General features: G+C 38.7%; 1 protein-coding gene across 2 annotated transcripts; it reads left to right on the forward strand.

The window, feature by feature from the left end:
* On the forward strand, positions 1-27834 carry unc45b (unc-45 myosin chaperone B). Of its 2 annotated transcripts, XM_061986508.1 has the most exons (20): positions 1-70; positions 394-555; positions 1682-1718; positions 1814-1989; positions 2162-2251; positions 2353-2520; positions 2628-2793; positions 8042-8212; positions 8289-8460; positions 10085-10385; positions 10504-10598; positions 17661-17802; positions 17878-18018; positions 18092-18219; positions 22629-22695; positions 22803-22916; positions 22985-23100; positions 25916-26033; positions 26094-26249; positions 26329-27834. In XM_061986508.1, the coding sequence occupies exons 2-20, from the start codon at positions 394-396 to the stop codon at positions 26599-26601; spliced, it is 2793 nt and encodes a 930-aa protein (XP_061842492.1). In that variant the 5' UTR covers positions 1-70; the 3' UTR covers positions 26602-27834. The 2 variants fall into 2 exon arrangements, with proteins under 2 accessions (XP_061842492.1, XP_061842491.1); XM_061986507.1 differs by lacking the exons at positions 1-70; positions 394-555 and having other exon boundaries at positions 1703-1989.

Consider the following 27834-nt stretch of genomic DNA (forward strand, 5'->3'; position numbering starts at 1 on the left):
AGCGGAAATCCCAACTGACGGCAGATCTGGCAAAGGCAATCGGAAGAAGTAGTGTTTAAAGTGCCACAAGGTAACAGAATGGTTTGAGTTGTTTTCTGTGTGTATGTTGGGGGTCTCAGCGTATCTGTCCGTTAAAGCAGAATTTGTTGCACTGCTCAGGGCACTATGCCCAAAAAAGGCTATAGAGAGGCCATTTAAAGTTACAGATAGCATGTGCATGGCCATTTGGTACCAAAGCCACCAGGTTAGCAGGACACTGATTACAAATTGTGGTGAGAATTGACATATTCAGCTTTTTACATCTCAACACTCTTTGATTTTAAGCACCCTTTATGACTTTGACAAAAAGGAGTGTAATGTTATATGTATGTATACTGTTTGTGACTCTCATAGATGGGAGACTCGATCCAGTTAAAAGATGACGGAAACAAACATTTCCAAGCAGGAGATATTGATAAGGCTATTGAGTGCTACACTAAAGCCATCGAGGTGTGTCAGGACAAGAAGGTGCTGGCTGTTATTCACAGAAACCGATCAGCTTGCTATCTAAAAAAGGTAATGAAGCTGTGTACAATTCCTTATTTGCTGCTAATCAGCCCGAAGAACCAGATTTTTACAAATATTTTTCACAGTTTCCTTGAAATTCCCCTGTAATTCTCTTATTCTCCCAAAATGTCCCTTTTTCCCCCTATTGTTTTCCTTATTTTCCCTAATATTTTCTATAATTTCCCCTATATTTTTCCCTAATCATTTTCTTGATTCCCCTTATTTTTCCCTAATCATTTTCTTAATTCCCCTTATATTTCCCTTAATTTTCCCTATATGGTAATTTCACATATTTCCTCTATATTTTTCCCGATTTCCCCCCTATATTTTCCTTAATTTCTCCTGTTTTCCCCTTTTAGTTCCTTATTTCCCCATATTTTCCTCTCTATTCCCCCTTTCATTTCAGCCTCAAAACTTTTGTTTTCCTTAATTTCCATAATATTTTCCTTAATTTCCTCTATAGTTTTTCTTTATGTTTTTCTTGATTTCCTTTTTATTTGCCTTATATTCCCTTACAATTTCAATTATTTTCCCTCTATATGTTCCCCTATATATTCCTTAATTGTACTTGTATTTTCCCCTTTTACTGTAGTTCCTTATTCCCCCTATATTTCCCCTATTTTCACGTGTTGTTTTCCTTATTTTCCCTAATATTTTCCTTCATTTCCTCCATATTTGCCCCTTATCTCTCCTTATGATTTCACTTATTTTCCTCTATATTTCCCCCCATTTTACCATATATATTTCTTTCATTTCCCCTGTAATTTCCCCTCTTTGTCCCCTTATATCCCCCTATATTTCCCTTAATATCCCCCATATTTCCCCTAGTATTTATCTTCGCGTAATCAGCCTCAAATCCCAAATTTTCCAAATATTTTTCACAATTTTCCTTAATTTCCCCTATTGTTTTCTTTATTTTGTCTAATATTTCCCATAATTTTCTTTTATTTCTCTTATCTTTCCCTATTATTTCACTTATTTGCCACTATATTTCCCCCTATGTCTACCCTATAGTTCCTTAATTTCCCCTGTATTTTCCCCTCTTAGTCTCATTATTTACCTCTACATTTCCCTTAATTATTTTTCTTTATGTAATCAACCTCAATAACCACATTTTTGAAAACATTTTCCACAGGAAAATTATTCCAGTGCAGCCTCTGATGCATCGAAAGGTAACATAATCCCCCAAAACAAAAATAACAGTCAAACAGATGAACTCCATTCTCCAGGCTCCAAACAAATGATCATTCTGTTACATCGTATCCAGCTATCGATGTCGACGCAGCCGATATCAAAGCCTTATACAGGCGTTGCCAAGCTCTGGAGAAGCTTGGGAAACTGGACATGGCCTTCAAGGACGTACAGAGATGTGCAACCATTGAACCAAAGAATAAAACCTTCCTGGAGACTCTCCGTAGGCTGGGGGCTGAAATCCAGGCCAAGGTCAGTTTAAATTGGAAAAACTCATCCACACGTAGAAAACACCAGTTGTGAAAACACATAAATATGATCAGATCATACATGTACAGTATTCTGTGTATAGTACGAAAAAATACCAAGGTCCTGTCTAAACAAGTGACGAGAAATGATCAAATTTGCATCTGTGTTTTCCCAGCTCAAGACAACATTCTCCACAGATTCAAGGGTACAGAACATGTTTGATATTCTCCTTGATGAAGAAATGGAAAAGGATAAGAAGGAAAAGGTGTTTCCCCCCACAATTTTCTTAAACTCCTTATTTTTCAACTAAAAATATCTATTTTTATCTCACAATTCCCTGACAAATGATACTTGTCTGGTGTTTAGGCAGCCAACAACCTGATTGTACTGTCCAGAGAGGATGCGGGAGCAGAGAGAATCTTCCAGAACAATGGCGTGCCTCTGCTTCTCAACATGATCGAGACGGGCAAACCAGAGATGATCATGGCTGCTATCCGTACTCTTTCGGGAATGTGCACAGGACACAAAGCTCGGGTGAGAATTAAATATAGACAGGATCGGCTTGCGTAGATGTGGACAGCCGCTCCTTCCTCCCAAACTAAGGCTCCACTGTACATCTCTCTTCACATTGCTCTCTGCAGACAATGGCCATTATTCACATGGTGGGCACTGATAAATTGTGCAGCATCATGGCGCTCGACAATGAGGAGATCACACTGGCAGCATGCAACCTCTTCCAGTGCATCAACGACTCCCTCACAGGCGGGGATAAAAGAGAATACGGAAAAGAAGAGGCCTTGGTTTTGGGTGAGACTTAGTTCTTATCTTGATCTAAAAGAGTGTTGACTTTAAATGTGAACTGCACTTGTTTTGGGATATCGCCTTTCATTTACAATCCTTATGTGAGACACTAACACAGAGGTGTAAAAGTCTTTTTCACTGAGGGCCAATTTTAACAGTGAATACTATTATTATACAATTTTTAAAAGCATTTTACTAGTAGATTTTTTTTAAACTAAAATGTAAAAAATACATGGTAAATTGCAATAATTTCACCTCAAAATTTAGTTTATGTCAATGTAAATGGAAAAACAGTACTGCTGTTTTTATGGTTAAAAAAAAAAAGGCAACTCAGTTGCGAGAATTTTACTGTAAAATGTACATTTGTTTTTTACTGTAAATTTTAAAAAAACTACAATTTTCCAGTAAAATTTTGGCACCTGAGCTGCCAGGTTTTTTTTTAATTATTTTTTTTTTACCGCGAATCAACAACTGTAGATTTTTCGGTGTACTACTGTAAACACCAAAACGACACCACAGTTTATTACAGTAAAAAAAAATACTGTTGTTTTCATTTGGAGAGAAATGCTGTAAAAACCACAGTAAATTTCACAATTTTACTATGAAATCTATTGCTTCTTTTACATTACACAATTTGATGGATAACTTGCTTTGAAATCATTATTATTAGTATTTATTTCTATTTAAAAAATGGTTTGAATGTTTGATCATATATTTTTGCATAATTACACAATATTTAAGTTAACATAATTTTGTTGATCATCCTTTTTTGCCAGTGCGTCGAAGTCTTGTATCAGTTTTGCTGTGTCAATTCTCAAAACAGATCTTTGATTAATTCTGTTTTAATATTTGGCGGGCCGGATTAAATGGACCAACGGGCCGGATGTGGCCCGCAGGCCGTAGTTTGCCCCTCCCTGCCTTAGAGTCATGATGCGTTCGGAAAAAAAGAAGCTTCTTTTAACATCTATTTGGTCTGTTTCAATGTTGATTTTCACCTTAAGACTGATGTCTTCGCCTCCAGCAGCTCTCTCTGAACTGTGGCCTATGTTTGATTGAATACTGTTTAACGATGGTTCTCAAAGTGGACTCCACAGACACTGCGGGTTCCTTTAGGGCGGATTTATTACTCCTACTCTGGACTTTGTAATACTGCCTACCTTTTCTTTCTTTATTTCAATTATCCTGCCATTTTAATGACTTCTATCTTAACTATACGCTTCACTTCTGCTTTACTGTGATTAATTTCCATGTTTATTTTAGTTTTAGTTGTTGTTTGTTTGCGTACCCATCTGCTAGTTTGTTCCCCACAACTCCTACATGAGCAGGTACCGAGACAATTTTTTACCAAACTTCCAGCTTTTTGTATTCTAAAGATTGTCTGACCTATTTCACATATTAATTCCTGTCTTGTTTCTGAAGCTATGTTTTTCATGCTGGTTAATGCACTGCTGCAGTCCAAGCACACAACTTTACTTGCTTTATTTTCCTCTTTCCATTTAACTGCCACGTAAATTGCAATTATTGTCCCCCGTAAAAAACGCTAACTTTTGACTAATTATTTCTTTTAAATTTATGTTTTCTTGTGGAATAACTGCTGAAGCTCCTACGTAATTTTTTTTAGTTTTAGATGCATCTGTATTAGGGTTGTACGGTATACTGGTATAGTATTACGGTACTAATGAATAAAAAACGGTACTATACTGTTTGAAAAGTATCGGTTCCCGGGCATGATGACGCGTCATCACGTCATGACATTGCTGGTTTTGCGAGCAGAGGAGCATGTTCGGCAGTGCACAATCACAGAGTACTTACAAGCAGACCAAGTGTGTAGGCAGAAAAGGGAGAATGGTTGCATTTTGGCCTAAAACTAAAGATAAAGAAATACCCTTAGGAAGAGATGTTTTAAGACATGGCCAGCTAGCTAGCAACGAACGTACATCCACAGTCGGCAGTGTTTTAGCTACTTCTAAATCACTAACCCTCGCCTCCATGGCAACAAATAAAGTAAGTTTCTCACAAGTATCATCACTGCAGGACGAGGAATAGCTAAACATGCTTCACTACACACATAGAAGGATACAATAGCTCACCGGCGTCACCGCTAACAAAAGCTAGCGCGCCTGAATGTAAGCAAATTCCATGGGTGGATCTACACCTGACATCCACTGTAATGATACCCAATTCAATAGCGTATCTAGTCGATACTACAATGATTACATCAAATAATTTTATCGTCACACAATCTATTTTCCATTTTTTAAAATTCACATTAAGTTTATAAACTCAGTAAATACGTCCCTGGACACATGAGAATTTTGAATATCCAATCCAATCCAATCCACTTTATTTATATAGCACATTTAGACAACACAAATGTTTCCAAAGTGCTGCACAAACATATTAAAAACAAGATTCAAATACTATCCTTAGCTCCACCAATGACTGAATAAAAACAAAACAAATAAATAAATAAAACCAATATCAAAAAACAATATACAAATAAATATGATTCAAAACTATTTTAAAGGGTAAAACCAATTAAAACAATAAAAAGAAATAAACATTTAAAAACACAGAGGACCACACAACTCACGTAGTGTTAAAAGCCAGAGAATAAAAGTGGGTCTTAAGACGAGACTTAAAACACTGCACTGTGGGAGCAGTTGGAACATGGAGGGGCAGAGTGTTCCAGAGCTTAGGGCCGACCACAGAGAAGGCCCTGTCTCCCCTGGATTTAAGTCCGGTCTTGGGCACCACGAGCTGGAGCTGGCTCTCAGACCTCAGAGCGCGCGCAGCTGTGTAAATTTGGATGAGGTCCGAGATGTAATGAGGTGCCAGTCCATGCAAAGCTTTAAAACCAAAAAGCAACATTTTAAAATCAATTCTAAAATGAACAGGGAGCCAGTGCAAAGTCTCAAGAATTGGGGTTATATGCTCGCATTTCCTGGCCCCTGTTAAAAGTCATGCTGCCTCTTTCTGGACTAACTGCAACAGGGAGAGAGCTTTTTGGCTAATGCCAGCATAAAGTGCATTGCAGTAGTCCAGGCGACTTGAAATAAAAGCATGCACAACTTGTTCAAAAAGGTTAAAAGATAAAAACGGTTTTACTTTTGCAAGAAGACAAAGATGATTAAAACACGATTTTAAAACGCCATTGACTTGTTTGTCAAGTTTTAAATCACTGTCTATAGCTATGCCATAGTGACGCCATACATCGAATATGACCAATGTATGATCCTGTAATTACTTGGTGTCGGATCGATACCTAAATTTGTGGTATCATCCAAAACTAATGTAAAGTATCCAAACAACAGAAGAATAAGTGATTATTACATTTTAACAGAAGTGTAGATAGAACATGTTAAAAGAGAAAGTAACCAGATATAAACGGTAAATGAACAAGTGGATTAATAATACATTTTTACAGCCTGTCCTTTATAATTTTGACAAAATAATAGAATGATAAATGACACAATATTTTACTGCATACATCAGCAGACAAATTAGGAGCCTTTGTGTGTTTACTTACTACTAAAAGAAAGTTGGCTGGTATGTTCACTATTTTATTTAAGGACAAAATTGTTCTTGGATTGCTATAAGAAACATATGTTTAATGTACCGTAAGATTTTTTGTTCAAATAAAGCCAATAATGCCTTTTTTTTGTGGTCCCCCTTATTTAGAAAAGTACCGAAAAGTATCGAAATACATTTTAGTACCGGTACTAAAATATTGCTATTGGGACAACACTAATCTGTATATATGTTGACATATTCTTAATACTTTTCCTCAATACATTTTTCTATCTAACAATGATTTAAACTTCAATTCTTTAATAATTACATATCCACATCTGGGATGTCGTACATCGGCAGCGGTATGCCAGAAATAGGTATCATTTTTATATTTTTTACACATCTTCTATTATCCATCCAAATCTATTAATATCTTTATTTATATTTCTCTGGAATTTAGTTGTGCTTGATGATATGCCGCCACTATCCCCTTCCATCTCGATCCAGTCACAAATCAAGTATGCCTTAACACCAAAAGATTTAGACGGTCACGGATCATAGCAATGACCGTGTGTGCATCATCTCCGCAACAAATGACTGGCCAAACCCAGGCAAGACCCGCATTACGATGTTTCTGATTGGTTCATATTGTCTTCTGTGATTGTTACATTTAGGTTCAAGGGACTGATGAAATTGGTTAAGTTCGATCGGTCACGGCAAGCCGCGAGGACCAAAGTAAATTATCATGAAAAAAATTTGTAGAGTTTTGACTGGGTAAACATAAGAATGAGAAATGTCAAGTGTGGTGTGTGGCGTGAGAAAAGGTTAAATAGTGTGTTTGTCAGGCTCAAAGTGTGCTAACGTTAGCATGTATCAAGTACCAAAATATGGTACTTGGTAAGTATACCTACACATTTTGAGTTAAAAAAGATAGCATATTAACATTAGCATGCTAACATGCTAACTAATTTGTCAGGTAACAAAATATTTGACACTGAGGTGTACACCTGCAAAAATAGCTAGCATGCTCATACTAGAATGCTCACGATTGTGCCGTGGGCTGGTAAAAAAATTAGCCGCGATCTGCAAATGGCCAGCAGGCACGAGACATTAAAACAACGGTGGGAACTTGTTGAATTACTGTCGGTCCTGACGTTGAGCAATTCAAACATAACGTTAAAACAACATGCTTTTTGACGACGTTTGATCAATGTTGGATTCTGACGTTGATTTTACCATTGAATTTTGGTCATTTCCCAATCAATATTCTACAACACAAATACAACGTTGAAACAAGTTGCTTTTTGACAACGTTTAATCAACGTCAGGTTGTGACGTTCATTTGACCTTTGGAATGTGGTCATTTCCCAACCAACAATGTGGATCCAACGTTGGACATCAACGCTGTCTCAATTTACAAATACAACTTTTTTGCAACGTTGTTTCATAGTCACTTTTAAAGGACATGTACGTATAATCAACATTGTATCAATAACTTGTGCCTGCTGGGAGCGGGCCGCAATTTGGAAACCCTTACCGTAATATATGACTTCCTATTACCTGCACTGTTAGCCGTCTCTTGTTAGCATTTTGTCGCTATTTAGAATGCACAGAAAAGAGAAAGACGTGTTCTTGTCTCACATAAGGATTGTGAATGATGGGCAAAATCTCACCGCATCCCAAAAAAGTGCAGTTCCTCCTTAATATTTACATACAATCTTCCATTATTTGTCGATGACAGATGCCTCTAAAGACCTGAAGACCATCCTCTTGTCTCTGCTGGAGATGGTTGGCAGTAAAAAGGTATCTGGGCATGGCAGAGACCAGGCACTGAACCTCCTGAGCAAGAACGTCCCTCGCAAAGGAAAGAAAGACCCTGACAACTCCCGGACCCTCTTCACAGTAGACCACGGTTAGCCACAAGATCTCCCATGATCTGTCTTGGACTACAAAACATGCAGAGTGAACAGAGTTTTGATATCCTCCAGGTCTGAAGAAGATCCTCAAGGTGTGTGGTCAGGTTCCTGAGCTTCCTGATCAGTTGCCCATGACTGATAACACACAGCTGATTGCCAGTGTGCTCCTCAACCGCCTTTATGATGACCTCACATGCGACCCAGAGAGAAACAACTTCAGGGACGTTTGTGACGAATACATCAAGTATGTCCCTTAAATACATTCAGAGTAGGGTTGTACGGTACACCGCGATACTAAAGAGTCATAAACGGTACTATACCGCCTCTAAAAAATACCGGTTACCCCCCTTTTTTTAATGGGCATGACAGTGAGCCGTAGTCACACCGTGATATTGCTGTTTTTACGAGCAGAGGAGCATGTTCGGCAGTGCACAATCACAGAGTACTTACAAGCAGACCCAGTGGGTAGACAGAAAAGAGAGAATGGATGCATTTTGACTTAAAACTAACAATAAACACTGAAACGCCGCTAAGCAAAAAGTGCTTTAATGGCTAGCTAGCTAGCGGCTAGCGTCCATCCGCAGTCAGCAGTGTTTTAGCTACTTCTAAATCACTAATCCTTGCCTCCATGGCAACAAATAAAGTACGTTTCTCGCAAGTATCATCCCTGCAGGACGAGGAATAGCAAAACATGCTTCACTACACACTGTAGGAGGATACAATAGCTCAACGGCGTCACAATGTAAACAAATGCCATGGGTGGATCTACACCTGACATCCACTGTCATGATACCAAGTACAAGAGTGTATCTAGTCGATACTACTACGATTACATCGATATATTTTAGCATCACAAAATCTTTTTTCATTTAAAAAAAAAAAATTATATTATGTTTATAAACTCAGGAAATATGTCCCTGGACACATGAGGACCAAAATTATGACCAATGTATGATCCTGTACCTACTTGGTATCGGATCGATGCCCAAATTTGTGGTATCATCCAAAACTAATGTAAAGCATCCAAACAACAGAAGAGTAAGTGATTATTACATTTTAACAGAAGTGTAGATAGAACATGTTGAAACAGAAAGTAAGCAGATATTAACAGTAAATGAACAAGTGGATTATTATTCATTTTCTACCGCTTGTCCTTCATAATTTTGACAAAATATTAAAATGATAAATGACACAATATGTTACTGCATACGTCAGCAGACAAATAAGGAGTCTTTGTTTGTTTACTTACTACTAAAAGACAAGTTGTCTAGTTTGTTCACTATTTTATTTAAGGACAAAATTGTTCTTTGATTGCAATAAGAAACATATGTTTAATGTACTGTAAGATTTTTTGTTAAAATAAAGCCAACAATGCCATTTTTTGTGGTCCCCTTTAATTAGTAAAGTATCGAAAAGTATCGAAATACATTTTTGGTACAGGTACCGGTACCAAAATATTGGTATCGGGACAACCCAGCTGTATAATCACTCGCCATACAGCAATAGATAATATCTGTCTATTACTTGACACCTTCTATGTTAGCTATATCTTTGTTTTTAATGTCTATTTTCTATTTTCTGCTGGATTTACTCTCTATTTTATAGACATAATATAATATATCAGTAGATATAATATACTGTACATATATTATGTAAATATTACGTATATGTTATATTTATATCGCTATATTTAGTCTATTTATACCTGCACTGTCCTTTCCATCCTTACACTTTCCATCATTGTAACTGAGCTACTGTGTTGAACAATTTCCCTTGTGGATCATTAAAGTTTGTCTAAGTCTAAGTCTAACCCTAATTGAGAGTTGTTTTTTTGTATGTCTCCATTAAAATCTCACCCCTTTACACAGATCGAAAATTGACCCTAACGACATGGACAAAACAATTCACGCCATCAACGTGATCTCAGGGCTGCTGCAGGGTCCATTCGACGTAGGTAACGCCTTGGTGGGAAGGCAGGGCGTCATGGAGATGATGGTGGCGCTGTGCGGCTCTGAACGGGAGGTGGACCAGATGGTCGCCGTAGAAGCGCTCATTCATTCCTCCACGAAAATGAGCCGCGCCAGCTTCATCATCACCAACGGCGTGTCGCTGCTGAAGGACATCTACAAGAAGACCAAAAATGAGAAGATTAAAATCCGTTCGCTGGTGGTGAGCCTACAAACACAACAATAATGCACCATTAGGCTTATATACATGCTTTGTACTTGTCTGGACTTAGTAGTGTATGTGCAATATTAATTTACGTTGACGTCCATCTCCTCTCCAGGGTCTCTGCAAACTGGGCTCAGCGGGAGGAGATGATTACAGCATGAGACAGTTCGCTGAGGGCTCCACTGAGAAGTTAGCCAAGCAGTGCAGAAAGTGAGATTTCACACACACGTTATCAAGAATAAGCATTAATTTTCTTGATAGAACTATTAGGACAAAACAAAAATATTAGCACACCATTGGGCCTTATTTACTAAAGGTTTGTGTGTATTTAAACCCGTGCAAACAATTGCAAAGCTGATCTACTCAGCTTGTGCGTAAAGGATTGCATCTTTGAAATGGGCAAAATCGGGCGCAATCTAGTTAGCGTGTCTGACTTCATGTATATGCAGATTATATGCCGATTAAAGAATGCCCACAATACTGGGTAAGGGTACAAATATAATCATTTAGCACTCGCAATGTGATTCATCAAGGCTGAAACTGTTCTGTGGCCGCTGTTTTGCGTCTACATTTAGGACTAGGGATGGGTACTTTTTTGGCACCGACTCACGTGAATGTGCTTGACACCACACCCAATTGCCGACTCTTTGCACTTTGGGACTTGGCAATCACTCCAGCAGCACTGTGAGCGGACTAAACCAAACTACCTCTAGGTAGTGTTGCAATTTTTTTAAACCAACAAAGAAATTGACTCAAAAACACTCCAATGTAAATTAAGTAAGGCTCCAGTTTTTCCTCAAATGGGCGAGCTTGATGCTAATATACAGTCGCGATCAAAAGTTTACAAACACTTGTAAAGAACATAATGTCATGGCTGTCTTGAGTTTCCAACACTTTCTGTAACTCTTATTTTTTTGGTGATAGAGTGATTGTAACACATACTTGTTGGTGACAAAAAAAATGATGAAGTTTGGTTCTTTTATGAATTTATTATGGGTCTACTGAAAATGTGACCAAATCTGCTGGGTCAAAAGTATACATACAGCAATGTTAATATTTGGTTACATGTCCCTTGGCAATTTTCACTGCAATAAGGCGCTTTTGGTAGCCATCCACAAGCTTCTGGTTGAATTTTTGATCACTCCTCTTGACAAAATTGGTGCAGTTCAGCTAAAGTTTTTTTCTGACATGGACTTGTTTCTTCAGCATTGTCCACACGTTTAAGTCACGACTTTGGGAAGGCCATTCTAAAACCTTAATTCTAGCCTGATTTAGCCATTCCTTTACCACTTTTGACGTGTGTTTGGGGTCATTGTCCTGTTGGAACACCCACTGCGCCCAAGACCCAACCTCCGGGCTGATGATTTTAGGTTGTCCTGAAGAATTTGGAGATAATCCTCCTTTTTTATTGTCCCATTTAAAGCACCAGTTCTATTGGCAGCAAAACAGGCCCAGAGCATAATACTACCACCACCATGCTTGCAATGGGCATGGTGTTACTGGGATTAAAGGCCTAACCTTTTTCCTCCAAACATATTGCTGGGTATTATGGCCTAACAGCTCTATTTTTGTTTCATCTGACCACAGAACTTTCCTCCAGAAGGTCTTATCTTTGTCCATGTGATATATTGGATTTGCTATTGACATGCTACTGATTAGCATTAGCGATTTTGACTTTTTAATTTCTTCAACTTCAAATTTCTTTATGAAAACTACAACAAGGATGCAATCAAACAGCTGGTGCGTAATATGTACAATACTTACATTATTAACACTTTGTAGGGCGCAACACACAGTAAAGACTGAAATGACCAACACACCACACAAACTATACATTACTGCAATATAACGTTTTGGACTTGCAACTGTAATTGCAGCTTAATGTCATACCTGCAAAAGAGACTCAGAAATGTGAGAATGAAACAAGATGTGATAACTTGAGAGCAGTTACCATAATCAGCTAATTTTTAAATGTTGCAATAAAATATTTGATTTGATTTTTAAAAACAATTCATATTTATTCACACACACAAAAGTACTGAAAATTGGTACCGTTGAGTGCCGGTATCGATTCTCAGGTACCGGGTGTTGATACAGTGTTGGTCAAACATGAACGGTATCGTATCAGGCCTCCGTCAGTCGTAACGACTATGGAAACTGCGCCAGTCCAAAGGTCAAGTTTAAACTCCGCGACAACGCCTGCTGTGGCTGATGAGTCCGATGTGGGAGAGGCAAACACGGCCGCATTTACTGCAGATGTAGCTGGAAAGCGCAACTGCAGGAGTGCGTGTCTTCCGCTTGGTTCTTTTTTCATTGGCTGTGGCATGGATCTTTTCCTCGCCAGTCTTCAGCTGTTTGTGAAGGACACTGCGCCATTTGCTGCGGTCAGCTGCTGCATCTTCCCAATGTTCAGTGTTTATGTCCAGGGCTTTCATGTCCCGCTTGCAGACATCTTTGAAGCGCAGTTTTGGCCAGCCAACAGATCTCTTGCCAGAGGCAAGTTCGCCATACAGGATGTCCTTTGGGATACGTCCATCCTCCATACGGCACACGTGGCCGAGCCAACGCAGCCTGCGTTGTCTGAGCAGCGTGAACATGGTAGGAAGACTAGCGCGTTCGAGGACCTGGGCATTCGTCACCTTGTCACTCCAATGGATGGCGAGAATGCGGCGAAGGCAGCGCATGTGGAAGGTGTTCAGTTTGCGCTCCTGTTTGGAGTATGTTGTCCATGTTTCGCTGCCGTAGAGAAGACTGCTGACAATGCAGGCGTTGTACACTGCCATCTTGGTAAGAGTTGTCAGCTTCCGGTTCTCCCAGACGCGGGTCATGAGGCGCCCTAGGGTTGTGGCAGCTTTGCCGATACGTTTGTTGATCTCACCATCGAGGGACAGATTGTCACTGATGGTGGATCCCAGGTATGTAAATTGGTGTACGACTTTGAGTTGGTACTCATCGATTGTGATGGCTGGTGGAGTGTCCACTTCCTGACTCAGCACATTGGTCTTTTTTAGGCTGATGGTAAGCCCGAAGTCTTTGCAGGCCTGGGAGAATCTGTCCATAAGTCACTGGAGTTCTTGTTCAGTGTGCGAAATGACGGCGGCATCATCAGCAAAGAGCATGTCCCGGATGATTGTCTCACGGACTTTGGTCCTTGCTTTAAGACGGGCTAGGTTGAAAAGTCGGCCGTCAGATCTACATCATGAACATGAACGGTACCTATCCCTATTTAGTGCTTCAGGGATGTTTGTGCACACTGGCACAGTTACGTACAAATGGCTGGGAGAGCAGAGAGCTGCAAAAATAGACGATTGACAAAATATTTCGTCTGTGTGCTTGTTAACATAAAAGTATTGTCAGAAATATAAAATATTCGACTTTTAGTCTTTTCAGCAATGACCTTTTATAATTCTATAGCTGCTGCGTATTTTTAATGGTGTTTGTTTTTTCATATAAACAAATATATGAAAACAATTCTTACAATATACATTTTCATTATTCCAGACGCACCATCACAACTTCGCAGCGCCTTCAGCAAGCTAATAATATGTTTTGATGTCTAGATTGTGCCTCAAAGTAGCCTAGAAAAGGTGGTTCATATTATACATTTTGAGGGAAATTAGTGTCTACATGATGACAAATTCTCATTTAGATAGGCCATCTGCATCACTTTTGCACTTGTTATCAATTGCACATGCAGTCTTGGTAGATCATCCGCAACACGCCCACTAATAATAGTACACACAATCTTATAGTTTGCACATGCTACTTGTTATTTGGATCTTAGTAGATCAGGTCCCTAGTTGTTAGGTCTATGGAAACATAGACAAGAAGAATATTTGGCATTGCCACAACCTTTTAGCAGCAATAAAAGCTTCCATTATTCTGGGAAAACTTTCCACAAGATGCTGCAGGGTATCTGTAGATCTTTTTGTGCATTCCTCCAGAAAGTCAGAGGTCATTGATATTGCACCCTAAACCCAACGTCACCGCCCCACATACACACACTCAGTATGCACCAAAAAACTAGTGACTTAATTTGGTTGAAACTAGCATTTTAAAACAACATTTGGCTTGTAATGTCGCCAAGATTTTGTATGGAAAAAAACATGTTTTTTTTTACTTTTTAAAAGATGGGATAAACATATCTACTGTACATGATATGATTGTGAACCTGTTCCCTCTTGCATGTATAAACTCCCATCCCTATTGTATCTGGCATTCTACACACATGCTAGTCTTCCTAGTGTGATAACTCGATAACACAGTAGCTCGCACTCAATGATCAGAAAGCCCCCAATAATTACATGTTTATGTTTTAGTTTCATCAATAATGTTTCAGCAAGCATTTCAACCAGTGGCGTCATTAGAATTTGTAAGTTGGCTGACGGCTCTTGAAATCCCCCTAAACGATTTGGTGATGTTTTATTTTTTGAAAATGTCTGTTTTTTGGTGTGTTTTTTACAGAATAGTGTCCACAAATGTAATATAAAGTAGCCAGAATATGGGTATTAATAATCATAAAAACCTGTCATTCATTTAAAGGGGTTATATATACTATAGTATATATTTTCTCGACATTTAAAACACTTCTTTGTGGTCTACAGAATGTGTAACGGTTGTTCTTCGGTCAAAATTTTGCATGGATTATGTTTTAAAGACCGTTTTCAAGCTGCTTTCTGACTGTCTCTTCATGATGCGCCGTTTGGTAGGCGGTCTCATCTACGTGCCTCCACTTCAACAGTGTCTCCTCCCTTTATTGCAGTTTTCGGCGCTTCCATAGCGAGTCTACCGACAGATTAAGTTCGAACTAAGCACTACTTTGTATTAGAAATGGCAACAGCGGAGGATGCATGTGCATGTTTGAGCCAGTCTGCCCCACAACAAGAAAGTCGCGAACAAGAAAGAGCTTATTGACTACAACGTCGGACTGCAATGGCAGACCCGTGCAAAGCACTTTGGGGAAACGTATACCATATATGGATAATCCGGTGAAACGTCACACATTTTGCAAATTCCAAACCCCTTGTATAAAAGTATGAAGGAAGGCAAGATTATTTTATGAATATTTCCGCAATGCCTTCACGGTTAGAATTTACAATTTAAAGGACCTATGCAGATCCCAAGTACACAAAGGTAGGTATCAATAGATAAGAAAAGTTGGTTTTGCAAAATAGGACCCCTTTAAATATGATTATAAGTCTGTCAAGTTTCCGTTTACTGCATAGAGAGATTAGATGTTTCATATATACTAATACGCAGTCATAGGCAAGCTACTTGGAAAATGTAGAAAGCTAAGTTAAAAGTTACTCTCGATTAAATGTAGCTAAGCTACAGGGGAAGCTATCCCCGAAGAATTGCAGCAAGCTACATGGCAAAAGTAGCTTGCAACATCAAAGCTACATATACTGTATAAATATGACCCAGTATGACATGCATTAAGCTAAAAAACCCCATCTAACAGAATTTATATCTATAGGCACACATGTATAATATCAATGTTCATATAACTGAGAGTGTACAAATGGACCGAATAAGGGTCAATTGCTATTAACTATCTGTCATTTAGCTGGGGACACCCTACAACTACATTTACACCCCACAGTATACATTTATTTAGTTTGCCTTTTCTTTGGCCCACCCCTGTAATGTTATTCGTTTTCTCTGCTTACAACAAAAAACAACATCTATCTATATCCAGACAAAAAAAATAAATAATGACTTGTGTGTTGTTTGGTAACAGTTGGTAATGGTTATGTGCAGTAAAACTTTCCATTAACTCAATTCACCTTAAATGTGTTCCTAAGTTTGTGTTGGACGTCTTCGATGTAGAGAGCAGTTATGATAAACAACTAAAAACTAAGGTTTTGGGCATTGTTTTCTCTAAACGCATATATTTGTCTAATTATGACTAAAGACACGCAATATCGTGGGTTTCATGGATGTCGTCTTTATCACTAAAAGAAAAATCTAATCTGCGGGAGAGAATTCCTCTGCCATTTTTAAGTATGTTTGTTTTTTGTTTTTTTTGAGTAGTCAGCTTGAGTCGTCCCTCTGTCTCCGACTCCCTCGTCGTCATGTGACATGAGTATGTGTCTGTTATGATTTTGCTTGGTAGTTTCGGTGACCCGCCTTATCTTGCCTCTGATTGGCCAGTCCGTAATGTTTCGCCCTAACCTTAGCCAATTGTGACTCATCATACAAACACCAACCAATCACCATATATTTTTGTATGGATGTTCTCCTTCATCCAGGTCATGGTATTTACTCCATATTTTTGGGGGGCCTGGATTCGCAGTCCATTTTCTCTCTTTGTAGCTTGTAGGTTTGATGTAAGCTACCTCGCTACATGGGTCTAAAAGTAGCTAAGCTACAGGAAAAGCTGCTCGTTAAAAAAGTAGCTAAGCTACCGCCAAGCTACTGGAAAATGTAGTTAAGCTACGTAGCTTAGCTACATGTAGCTGGTTACTGCCCATCACTGATAATACATCATTATTGCATTATTATAAGTGCAGCTACTTGGGGTTAAGCCTCCCCTTTTCAAACTTGAACTGTAATCAAGAGTCCTTGAACGCACCACAATTATGTGCTATGAGATGGAAAAGTAAAACTTAAATATACATCAACTTTGTTGTCCGATGTTGCCACAAATAGATGTTTTACCTTTCTTTTGTCACCTCATTCTGGTTCCCAAATGTTGGCACTGTGTTTGAATGCATAAATGTGAGCTTTGATGACGTCTGAGTTGGGTAAACAATTAAGTTTTCCATGCTGGATTTGCTATAGATCAACCATTTTGCATTTTTGCAAGAGGGGTTTGCACATTACTAATTTGATTTAAGGAAAAACAAAAAAACTTACGATTCAACTTTTGACAGCAAAATGTATTTCTATTTTAACTTTTATAATGTCGGATTTAAATGAAAGACAAATAAATACTGAAATATTTACAAAAGTCGAAGGCATGATCATGTGGCTCCCCTAGTGGTTGTGGCCCTAAACAACTGTGTTTTTATGTCAGGTCTTGGTCATGCTGCAGCAGATGAAGGCCTCCCCAAAAAGTCTCTGAAAAAGGATTAAAATTTAAGATTGGGTGGGAGCTAAGGGGTCTAACCTTAGTTGGTTAATAGTGATTAAGAGGTCTTGTCACTACTTTTGTCCATTTAGAGTGCTTATTGTTAGTGTGATGTTATTGCATCAGCATGTATGCAAATAATATTTTCAACAGTCCTACTGTACTTTAAACAACTACTGTTTATTTCCTATTTCTTCTAGATGGCTTTGCAATCCCCAGATCGACGCTAAAACCAGGAAGTGGGCTATTGAGGGTCTGGCATACTTGACTAATGACGCTGATGTCAAAGATGACTTTGTTGAGGATGAGCAGGCACTTACAGCCATGTTTGACCTGGCCAAGGTTTGACTGCAAACTCGTGCAGTGAAATAACACTCAATGACACCAGAAATAAGCTTATGATTTTTTTTTGGCCAGTCTAAAGATAAGACCATCATATATGCCGTGGCTTGCACTTTGGTCAACTGCACCAACACCTATGAGAAGAAAGACATCATACCTGAACTGGTACAGCTGGCAAAGTTCTCAAAGCAGCACGTGCCTGAGCAGCATCCCAAGGTACTTATAGCAGTCTATCGCAGTACAAAGTAGAGATATATGACACGGGAAATGTGATGATGTGTACTTTTAGGACAAGAAGGACTTCATCGAGAGGCGAGTCAAAAGACTGCTGAAAGCTGGAGTCACATCTGCTCTTGCTGTCATGGTCAAAGCAGACAACTCCATCTTGACGGACCAGACCAAGGAGATGCTTGCAAGGTAAGAGGAAATATTCCACAATGTTGATGTACTGCGTAGACCAGGGGGGCCCAAACTCACCACTCAGGGTCGCATTGAGAACAATTGACAGAAGCAGGGGCCCGCTTTGATATATTCTGTACATTAAAAATACTAAAACTAATAAAAACTCTGGTCAATCAATACATGCTAAAATAACCTAACAAATTGTTGTCCTGACACCAATATTTTGGTACCCAAATGTATTTCGATACTTTTCTAAATAAAGGGCAACACAAAAAATGGCATTATTGGCTTTATTTTAACAAAAAATCTTACGGTACATTAAACACATGTTTCTTATTGCAATCTAAGAACAATTTTGGCCTTAAATAAAATACTGAACATACAAGACAACTTGTCTTTTAGTAGTAAGTAAACAAAGGCTCCTAATTTGTCTGCTGACATATGCAGTAACATTTGGTGTCATTTATCATTCTATTATTTTGTCAACATTATGAGGGACAAGCTGTAAAAATGGATTAACCCACTTGTTAATTTACTGTTAATATCTGGTTATTTTTTTTGTTTTAATATGTTCTATCTACACTTCTGTTAAAATGTAATAATCACTTATTCTTCTGTTGTTTGATACTTTACATTAGTTATGGATGATACCACAAATTTAGGTATCGATCCAATACCAAGTAGTTACAGCTTCATACGTTGGTCATATTCAAAGTTCTCATGTGTCCAGAGACATATTTCCTGAGTTTATAGACGTAATATAAATGAAAAAAAAATTAAAAAAGATTTTGTGATGCTAAAAATATCGATGTAATCATAGTATCGACTAGATACGCTATTGTACTTGCTATCATACAGTGGATGTCAGGTGTAGATCCACCCATGGCGTTTGTTTACATTCAGGTGCGCTAGCTTTTGCTAGCGGTGTGAGCTATTGTATCCTCCTACGGTATGTAGTGAAGCATGTTTAGCTATTCCTCGTCCTGCAGGGATGATACTTATAAGAAACTTACTTTGTCTCCATGAAGGCGAGGATTAGTGATTTAGAAGTAGCTAAAACACTGCCGACTGCGGATGGATGTTCGCTGCTAGCTAGCTATCCAGCCATGTCTTAAAGCACCTCTTCCTGAGGGCATTTCAGTGTTATAACTTCACCTTTATCGTTAGTTTTTAGACCAAAATGTGTCTATACTCCCTTTTCTGTCTACACACAGTGTCTGCTTGTAAGTACTCCGTGATTGTGCGCTGCCGAACATGCTCATCTGCTCGTAAACCCAGCAATGTCATGACGGGACGACGCGGCGTCATGATCGTTAAAAAAAAAAGTTTTTATAAATTGTGAACCGGTACTTTTCAAACAGAGTATAGTACAGTTTTTGATTCATTATACTAGTACCGGTATACCGTACAACCCTAATGTATGAATTTAATTGGTTCGGAAATGGAAAAGTTTGTATAGTGAAGCAAATTTCTCTCTAAGAAACAATGTAAATATGAATAATGGGTTCCAGCCTCGACAAAAGTCTATATTTTAGCTTTACATTCAATTAAAAGCACTAAAATTGAATGATTTGGTTGACTTTAAGACAGCACAATTTATTTATACCACAAACAATAACAAGTTACCTGTGTATATTCAGGGATTGTTCCAAAAACGAGACAGTGTTTCTCATTTCTGAAAGAAAAACATAGGTGAGAACAAGTGAAAAGCAGCATTGTGTGTCTTCGGTTGGGATTAATGTATGGAATAAGTTGAACCAAGAGCTAAAAGTGTCAAGCGAGGCATCGTGGGAGACGCCGGAGTTTGTAGTGATTTTAAGGATGCAGACAAACGAAAAAGCAGCGTGAAATAAACAGGGGTATTTATTATATAAAGAAGCAAAAACTAAAAGGCGAGAGCAGAAGGTAAGCGCTCTAAACGGCCTGACTAAAGACAAAACAAAATGCTGGAAAGCAGCAAAAAACACTTACTATGATATGTTTTTTTTGATTGATTGAAACTTTTATTAGTAGATTGCACAGTTCAGTACATATTCTGTACAATTGACCACTAAATGGTAACACCCGAATAAGTTTTTCAACTTGTTTGAGTCGGGGTCCACGTAAATCAATTAATGGTAAGTGGAGCGGACGGCGTCCACAAAGTGAAAAAAGATTGTCTGTAGTGAAAAGATAACAATGTCCCGACATACCCATGGTGTCGCAAGCTCAACTTAAATAGTGCTAATCACAAACAAAAAACAGGTGAGGGATAAAGTGCTCGAAGGCAGGCGTAAAGCAATTACGAAAAAACACCAACACAACAGGAAGTGCCACCAAAATAAGAGCACAGGACAGAAACATGCACTATACACAGGAGATCACCAGGAAACTCAAAATAAGGCACGCCGTGGTGTGACAAGCCGCGACAAAAATACTTTAAAACTTGAATTCAATTTCAAATCCTTTTGAAGATATCAATTACAAAAATGACAATGGATGCTAAGGATGTAAAATTCATATGATGGAGTTTATTCATATTTTTTGTGATGAACCGAAAATTAAAAACAAAAAAAAACAAAAAAAGTATAACTGCATGCAAAACACGTGTTCTGTTTTTGTTTTGTAAATACACTCGGATAGGCGTAATGCGCTTTAGCTTCTGCTTATTCCATTTCGTATAAAAAAATGTATTCTCTTTATCTGTCAAATGTTTTAATGTCTGAATAATGAAACTTGAAACTCAAAACTCTGAACACAATATAAAGTGCTGTACAGTACTGTATATCAAACAAACATTACAAGGAGGTGATAGCTCAACTTTCTCTTTATTAACAAGCCAAAACAAGCTGAACTGTGCTTTATGCGCTGCTCTGCCAACATGCGCGCGCACACACACACAAGTCACATTGGTGCCCTCACACACCATCAGAAATCACAGAAATTTTCAACTTTTAACAACCATTATGTTACAATGATAAATATTTTAAAATGTCAAATCCACCCACATTCACATGGGCAGAGAAGCTAAAGAGAAAGCAGCAGACAAAGTGAGAGAAGGAAGGGGGCGGTCCGGTCTCATCCCAATTACAACCAGCTGTGGTACGAAGCCTGCTACGTCAGTTCTCCCATTAATGTACGACTTCCAAATAGTCTTTTTTTTTTTCACAAGGCGTAAACACAGAAAAAAAAGGCACACACGCTAAAGCACCGAGTAGTGACAAGTAGTGTACCGCAATTCGCAGCATGTGATGTGGAGCGCTACGCCTCCTCCAAAATTCTGCAGGTGGAACACAAAATTAATGAATTAAGCTTTTTCACACAGAGACATGGTTCACTACTTCACACGGAGGCCCATTTGGTTCGATTTAAACGTTCGAAAAGTGCTAACAATTAGTAAAAAATAAATTAGCAAAAATCTAACATAACTTGACATCATTTATTTTGCTTTACAACAGCAATATTTTTAATTAATAATTTTCATATTTTTTTCCTGTGCTTCTGCCTTGTAGATATTTACTAAATGTAATGAAACAATTTAAATGGTTACAGTCAGTCAAGATGCAGACATGGCAGACGGAGAGCAGGTAAAAATATATCTAATGTCGAAACCCAAAGAAAAAGTGCAGCAGGGAAGTGCACAGGAAGCATAAACACAACCAATGATGTAGAGGACAGCGCTGGCATGTAATGCATACTGATTGGTAACCAGGAACAGGTGAGGAAGCCAGTGCCTAGACAGAATAAATAGTGGCAAAATGAAATGAAACCAAAATAAGAGAAATAAATATAACTAAATACAGGAACACAAGAAAACAAAGTCCAAACCTGACATAACAATCATGACAAAAACATACTTTTTCATTGTTATTGTTTACAGAAGTGCTACATTTACTCTGTTACATTTACTTAAGCAACTTATATATGAATTTATTTGGAGTAGTTTTCTACTTTTATTTGAGTATTTTTGTGAAGAACACACGCTACTTTTACTCCATTACATTGAGTTTCATTCCGATCGCTACATTTAAGTATATCCGATTGCAGCTGAGATAGGTTCCAGCACCCCCCGCGACCCCGAAAGGGATAAACGGTAGAAAATGGATGGATGGATCCTTATATTTATATGTACTGCTTGCAAAGATGTATTCATTTGTTCCGTTGTTAATGACCATTAAAAAAGTAGCTACTACAGTAAATAAAACAGAAGTTACTCACCAGTTACTCAATACTTGAGTAGTTTTACTAAAACACTTACTCTAACTCATATAATACTTACTCTAACTCATATAATATTTTGGTTGACTACTTTTTACTTTTACTAGAGTTATATTATTCTAAAGTTAAAGTACTTGGCTCCTATACCAACCACTGATTTGTTTATATATAAAAGTTGTAACATTTCTTCAGGGATAATTGTTGAAACTCTTTTCTTTTGTGTTCAGGGTCTTCTTGGCTTTGTCAGAGGATCCCAAAGATCGTGGTACTCTTGTTGCCCAAGGTGGGGGAAAGGTGGGTCACATTTAAACATATAAAAAATGCACATTTGACTAATTATGATACGACCTGGCTTGGATGATGGCTGTTTCACTTTCGACTCTCCACCCGTCCCCTATTAGGCTTTGATACCTCTGGCGCTAGAAGGAACTGAGGCAGGAAAAGTGAAGGCCTGTCACGCTCTTGCCAGAATTGCAGCCATTTCAAATCCAGAGATCGCCTTCCCTGGCGAAAGGGTAAAAGACTATTTTATACTATTTTCTGCTAACATTTTCATCATGATACTTTGTTCCTCTCATTTCAGGTGTATGAGGTAGTGAGGCCTTTAGTCAGCCTCCTTCACACAGAAAGGGATGGAATGCAGAACTTTGAGGCTTTGCGAGGCCTCACCAACTTTGCGGGTTTCAGTGAAAAACTAAGGTACCAACCAAAACTTTATGCTGTTGTTTAGGGACACTTGATTATAGCGACCGGTCACTTCTTTGGCTGATCATCAACATGGTCATGGTTGTTGTACTCTGCATGTGTTTGCTTATTTTTACTTTTATGGACTGAACTGCCTCAAGGATACAATTATACTTATATTATACTAAACTTCTATTTAGCAGTGAGTCAAGATGTCCTTTTTCATAGTTTTAGTTCGGTTTAGCAGCAGTGCGGCCGCGTTCATTCAAAAGCCCATAGAGATAATTTAAAATTTAGCATCGCTTTGAACGCCATAATTGTGACAGCTTTACGACCTTATTTCTAAAACGACTGTACTATATAACTTTATATTGTAGCCGAACCTTTTCCCCAAAGATATACTGTCTAAAGAACAATATTTGTACAAATGTTTCCCCCCATTTCTTGTGTTTTGTTTACTTTTTCAAACATTTCCAAATTGGCATAGCAATTTTGAATTGGCTTCATTGCGGTATGAAATATAGAACATTTTTATTTCCAACCTTTTTTTTTTACTTTTTCATATAAACGTTGGACATTATCTGAAATATAAACACATGACTATTAAATATATTGGACTCAATTGAATTGTTATTGTCAATGTAGTCTTTTTGATTATTTATAGTAAATTACTTGTAAAATATTAACTAAACATTATTTATTTATAAAAAAAAATTTAACATTTGAATTCTTGACATATGCTGTCCAGAAATACTATTAAAACATGTCAAATGTTATTTTTCCCCCATAAAACATAATTTTTTTAATACCAAACTATAAATGTACTTGAACTGCATTTCTGTTGGTTGAGTCTTTTATGCACACACGCAGTCTCCCAAAGCCAAAGTACACTGTGAAAAATGGGCGTAAAACTACATCAAACAATTGCAACAGTAAAACTGTGACGCCCGGGTCACATGATGGCGATTACTGGCGTGTTCCCAAGATGCAGAAGACCGAAGAGGCAACGTGCAGGTAAATAACTAATATAATGACAAAGACAAACAAAACACGGGTACGGTTTAGAAGGGCACTGAAGCTTAGGGAAGGCTATGCAAAAACTAAATTAAAACTGACAGTTTGCAGAACAATAAAACAGAATGCTGGAAAACAGCAAAAATCCGGCAGGCGGAAAGAGCATCCACATGAATGACTATACAGGTAAAAGCCAGTAAATTAGAATATTTTGAAAAACTTGATTTATTTCAGTAATTGCATTCAAAAGGTGTAACTTGTACATTATATTTATTCATTGCACACAGACTGATGCATTCAAATGTTTATTTCATTTAATTTTGATGATTTGAAGTGGCAACAAATGAAAATCCAAAATTCCGTGTGTCACAAAATTAGAATATTACTTAAGGCTAATACAAAAAAGGGATTTTTAGAAATGTTGGCCAACTGAAAAGTATGAAAATGAAAAATATGAGCATGTACAATACTCAATACTTGGTTGGAGCTCCTTTTGCCTCAATTACTGTGTTAATGCGGCGTGGCATGGAGTCGATGAGTTTCTGGCACTGCTCAGGTGTTATGAGAGCCCAGGTTGCTCTGATAGTGGCCTTCAACTCTTCTGCGTTTTTGGGTCTGGCATTCTGCATCTTCCTTTTCACAATACCCCACAGATTTTCTATGGGGCTAAGGTCAGGGGAGTTGGCGGGCCAATTTAGAACAGAAATACCATGGTCCGTAAACCAGGCACGGGTAGATTTTGCGCTGTGTGCAGGCGCCAAGTCCTGTTGGAACTTGAAATCTCCATCTCCATAGAGCAGGTCAGCAGCAGGAAGCATGAAGTGCTCTAAAACTTGCTGGTAGACGGCTGCGTTGACCCTGGATCTCAGGAAACAGAGTGGACCGACACCAGCAGATGACATGGCACCCCAAACCATCACCCAACCATGCAAATTTTGCATTTCCTTTGGAAATCGAGGTCCCAGAGTCTGAAGGAAGACAGGAGAGGCACAGGATCCACGTTGCCTGAAGTCTAGTGTAAAGTTTCCACCATCAGTGATGGTTTTGGGTGCCATGTCATCTGCTGGTGTCGGTCCACTCTGTTTCCTGAGATCCAGGGTCAACCAGTGGTGCAAAGGGCCTAGATTCGATTCCCAGGCCAGGGGTCTTTCTGTGTGGAGTTTCCATGTTCTCTCCCTGACTGCATGGGTACTCTGATTTTCTCCCACCTCTAAAGACATGCACCTGGGGATAGGCTGATTGGCAACACTAAAATTGGCCCTAATTTGTTTTACGGTAAATTCCAGGCAACCACAGCTGCCAGTATTTTACCGTAAATTCTATACATATCAGTTTTTTTCATAGTAAATTACTGTAAGCAAAAACAGTTATCAACTGTAAAATTAACAGATTCAACATACCGTAATGTCCTGTACATCGTGACTGTATTTTTTTTACGGCGAATTCCTAGCAACCACAGCTGCCGGCATTTTACCGTAAATTGTGAAGATTAAATTTTTTTTACAGCCTTGTTTATCGCTATTAATTGGTTGCAGGCCTGGCCGTGGTAAAGGAATTTCCGCATAATTATAAATTTAAATATTTGCATATAAAAACTTTTTTTGCAACTTTTCTGAATACGGGGTTTAACATTTACAAAGCTTTCTGGAGATGAAAACACAGGTTGCAGTCAGCCTTAGTCCTATACCATGTTACACAAGCAATATTAAAGACCAAAATGGGGCCACAAACACAATCTCGTTTAAGGCCACAGAAAGCCCATAGTACATTCCACCTTCTCACTGCATTGTTAACCTTTGCTGTATGACTTTTGCAGGGTAAAAATTGTAAAAGAGAACGCTCTGCCCGATATCGAGAACTACATGTTTGAGGAACACGAGCAGATCAGACAGGCTGCCACTGAATGCATGTGCAACCTTGTGACATGCAAAGAGGTGAGATGTCCCCATTTTGTCACCTAAAGACACGTGGAGTTGACTGAAAAGTTTTTGCAGGTCCAAGAGCGCTACCTGGACGAAAGTAACGATAAGCTGAAGCTGCTGCTCCTACTTTGTGGAGAGGATGATGATAAACTTCAGATTGCCGCAGCGGGAGCCCTGGCCATGCTTACCGCTGTCCAGAAGAAGCTCTGCGGCAAGCTCACCCTTGTGGTATGTAAGCACACAGCACAATACAATTACACTGTCATCCAATGTGTCGATTATTAAAAAATGTGTGTGTCCCCCCCAGAGTGCCCAGTGGCTTGAGATCCTTCAGAGGTTGTGTCTACACACCAACCCGATGATCCAGCACCGCGGTCTCGTGATTGTGTGCAACATGCTCAACTCGGAGGACGGCGAGCTGACCAAGAAACTGATCGAGAGCGAGCTGCTGGAAATCATGACAGTGATCGGAAAGGCTGAGGACAACCCCAAGAGGCAGGAACCCATTGATGTGGCGCGTACGTGCCTGGTCAAAGCAATGGAACTGGGTCTCATCAAACCCTTCTCCAGCCCTTCCTAAGCACAACAACCACGGACATGTTTTTGTGCGCTTTATTACTCGTTTCCTACAGACTTTTTTTCAACATTGAAGACATTACTAGTTATCATTAGTTATTTTGACTGGAGCCTCAAATATTGGCCGATACCGATATAAATCCGATACGGTATCAACACGAATCATCGTGCATACTTTTAATATTATGTATCGTGAATTGTTAGAAAAGGTTTGATCAAGTGAAATTACTCACAAAAAAACAATGGTAAGGAATAATGATGAGTAAATGACGCCTCAGAATTAGTAATGTTACTCATAATTTTAATCGTATTGAATAATTATATCTAACCTACTTACAGTTTACAACCTTGTCAAATTATATAAAACCGTGTGTTAATCACAAAGATTATTATTTATTTGACACATACTGTAAACCTTCGGCTAAGGTCAGGCTGATTAGAAAATAAGTACTAACCAAGTGTACCGCATAAGAAGTGATATCAATCAATCAATCAATGTTTATTTATATAGCCCTAAATCACAAGTGTCTCAAAGGGCTGCACAAGCCACAACGACATCCTCGGTACAGAGCCCACATAAGGGCAAGGAAAAACTCACCCCAGTGGGACGTCGATGTGAAACCTTGGAGAGGACCGCATATGTGGGTAACCCCCCCCTCTAGGGAGACCGAATGCAATGGATGTCGAGTGGGTCTAACATAATATTGTGAGAGTACAGTCCATAGTGGATCCAGCATAACAGTAAGAGTCCAGTCCACAGTGGGGTCAGCAGGAAACCATCCCGAGCGGAGACGGGTCAGCAGCGCAGAGATGTTCCCAACCGATACACAGGCGAGCTGTCCACCCCGGGTCCCGACCCCGGACAGCCAGCACCCCATCCATGGCCACCGGACCTGTGTGTCTCCCCCTCCACAAGGGATAGGGGGGAGCAGAGGAGAAAAGAAAAGAAACGGCAGATCAACTGGTCTAAAAAAAAGATGGCAAAATAAATCTGATGAAAAATAAATGTAGTTAAATTATCTTGTGCTAAAATAAATTAACCAACTTAATAATCAATATGTTTTGTAACTCCACTGTCAATAACATTTAAATGCAAATAAAAATACAGCTTCATCACTTTAGTCATAATTTTTGCGCTTAGGAAACTTTTCTATGGCTTTAGACTTGCTCTGTTTGTTTGAGATTGTCATTAGCAGTGTTCGTAATATTAACGCCGTTACTTTTACTAGTAACAAGT

Source organism: Nerophis lumbriciformis, linkage group LG12 (genome assembly GCF_033978685.3).
Source record: "Nerophis lumbriciformis linkage group LG12, RoL_Nlum_v2.1, whole genome shotgun sequence".
NCBI lineage: Eukaryota > Metazoa > Chordata > Actinopteri > Syngnathiformes > Syngnathidae > Nerophis > Nerophis lumbriciformis.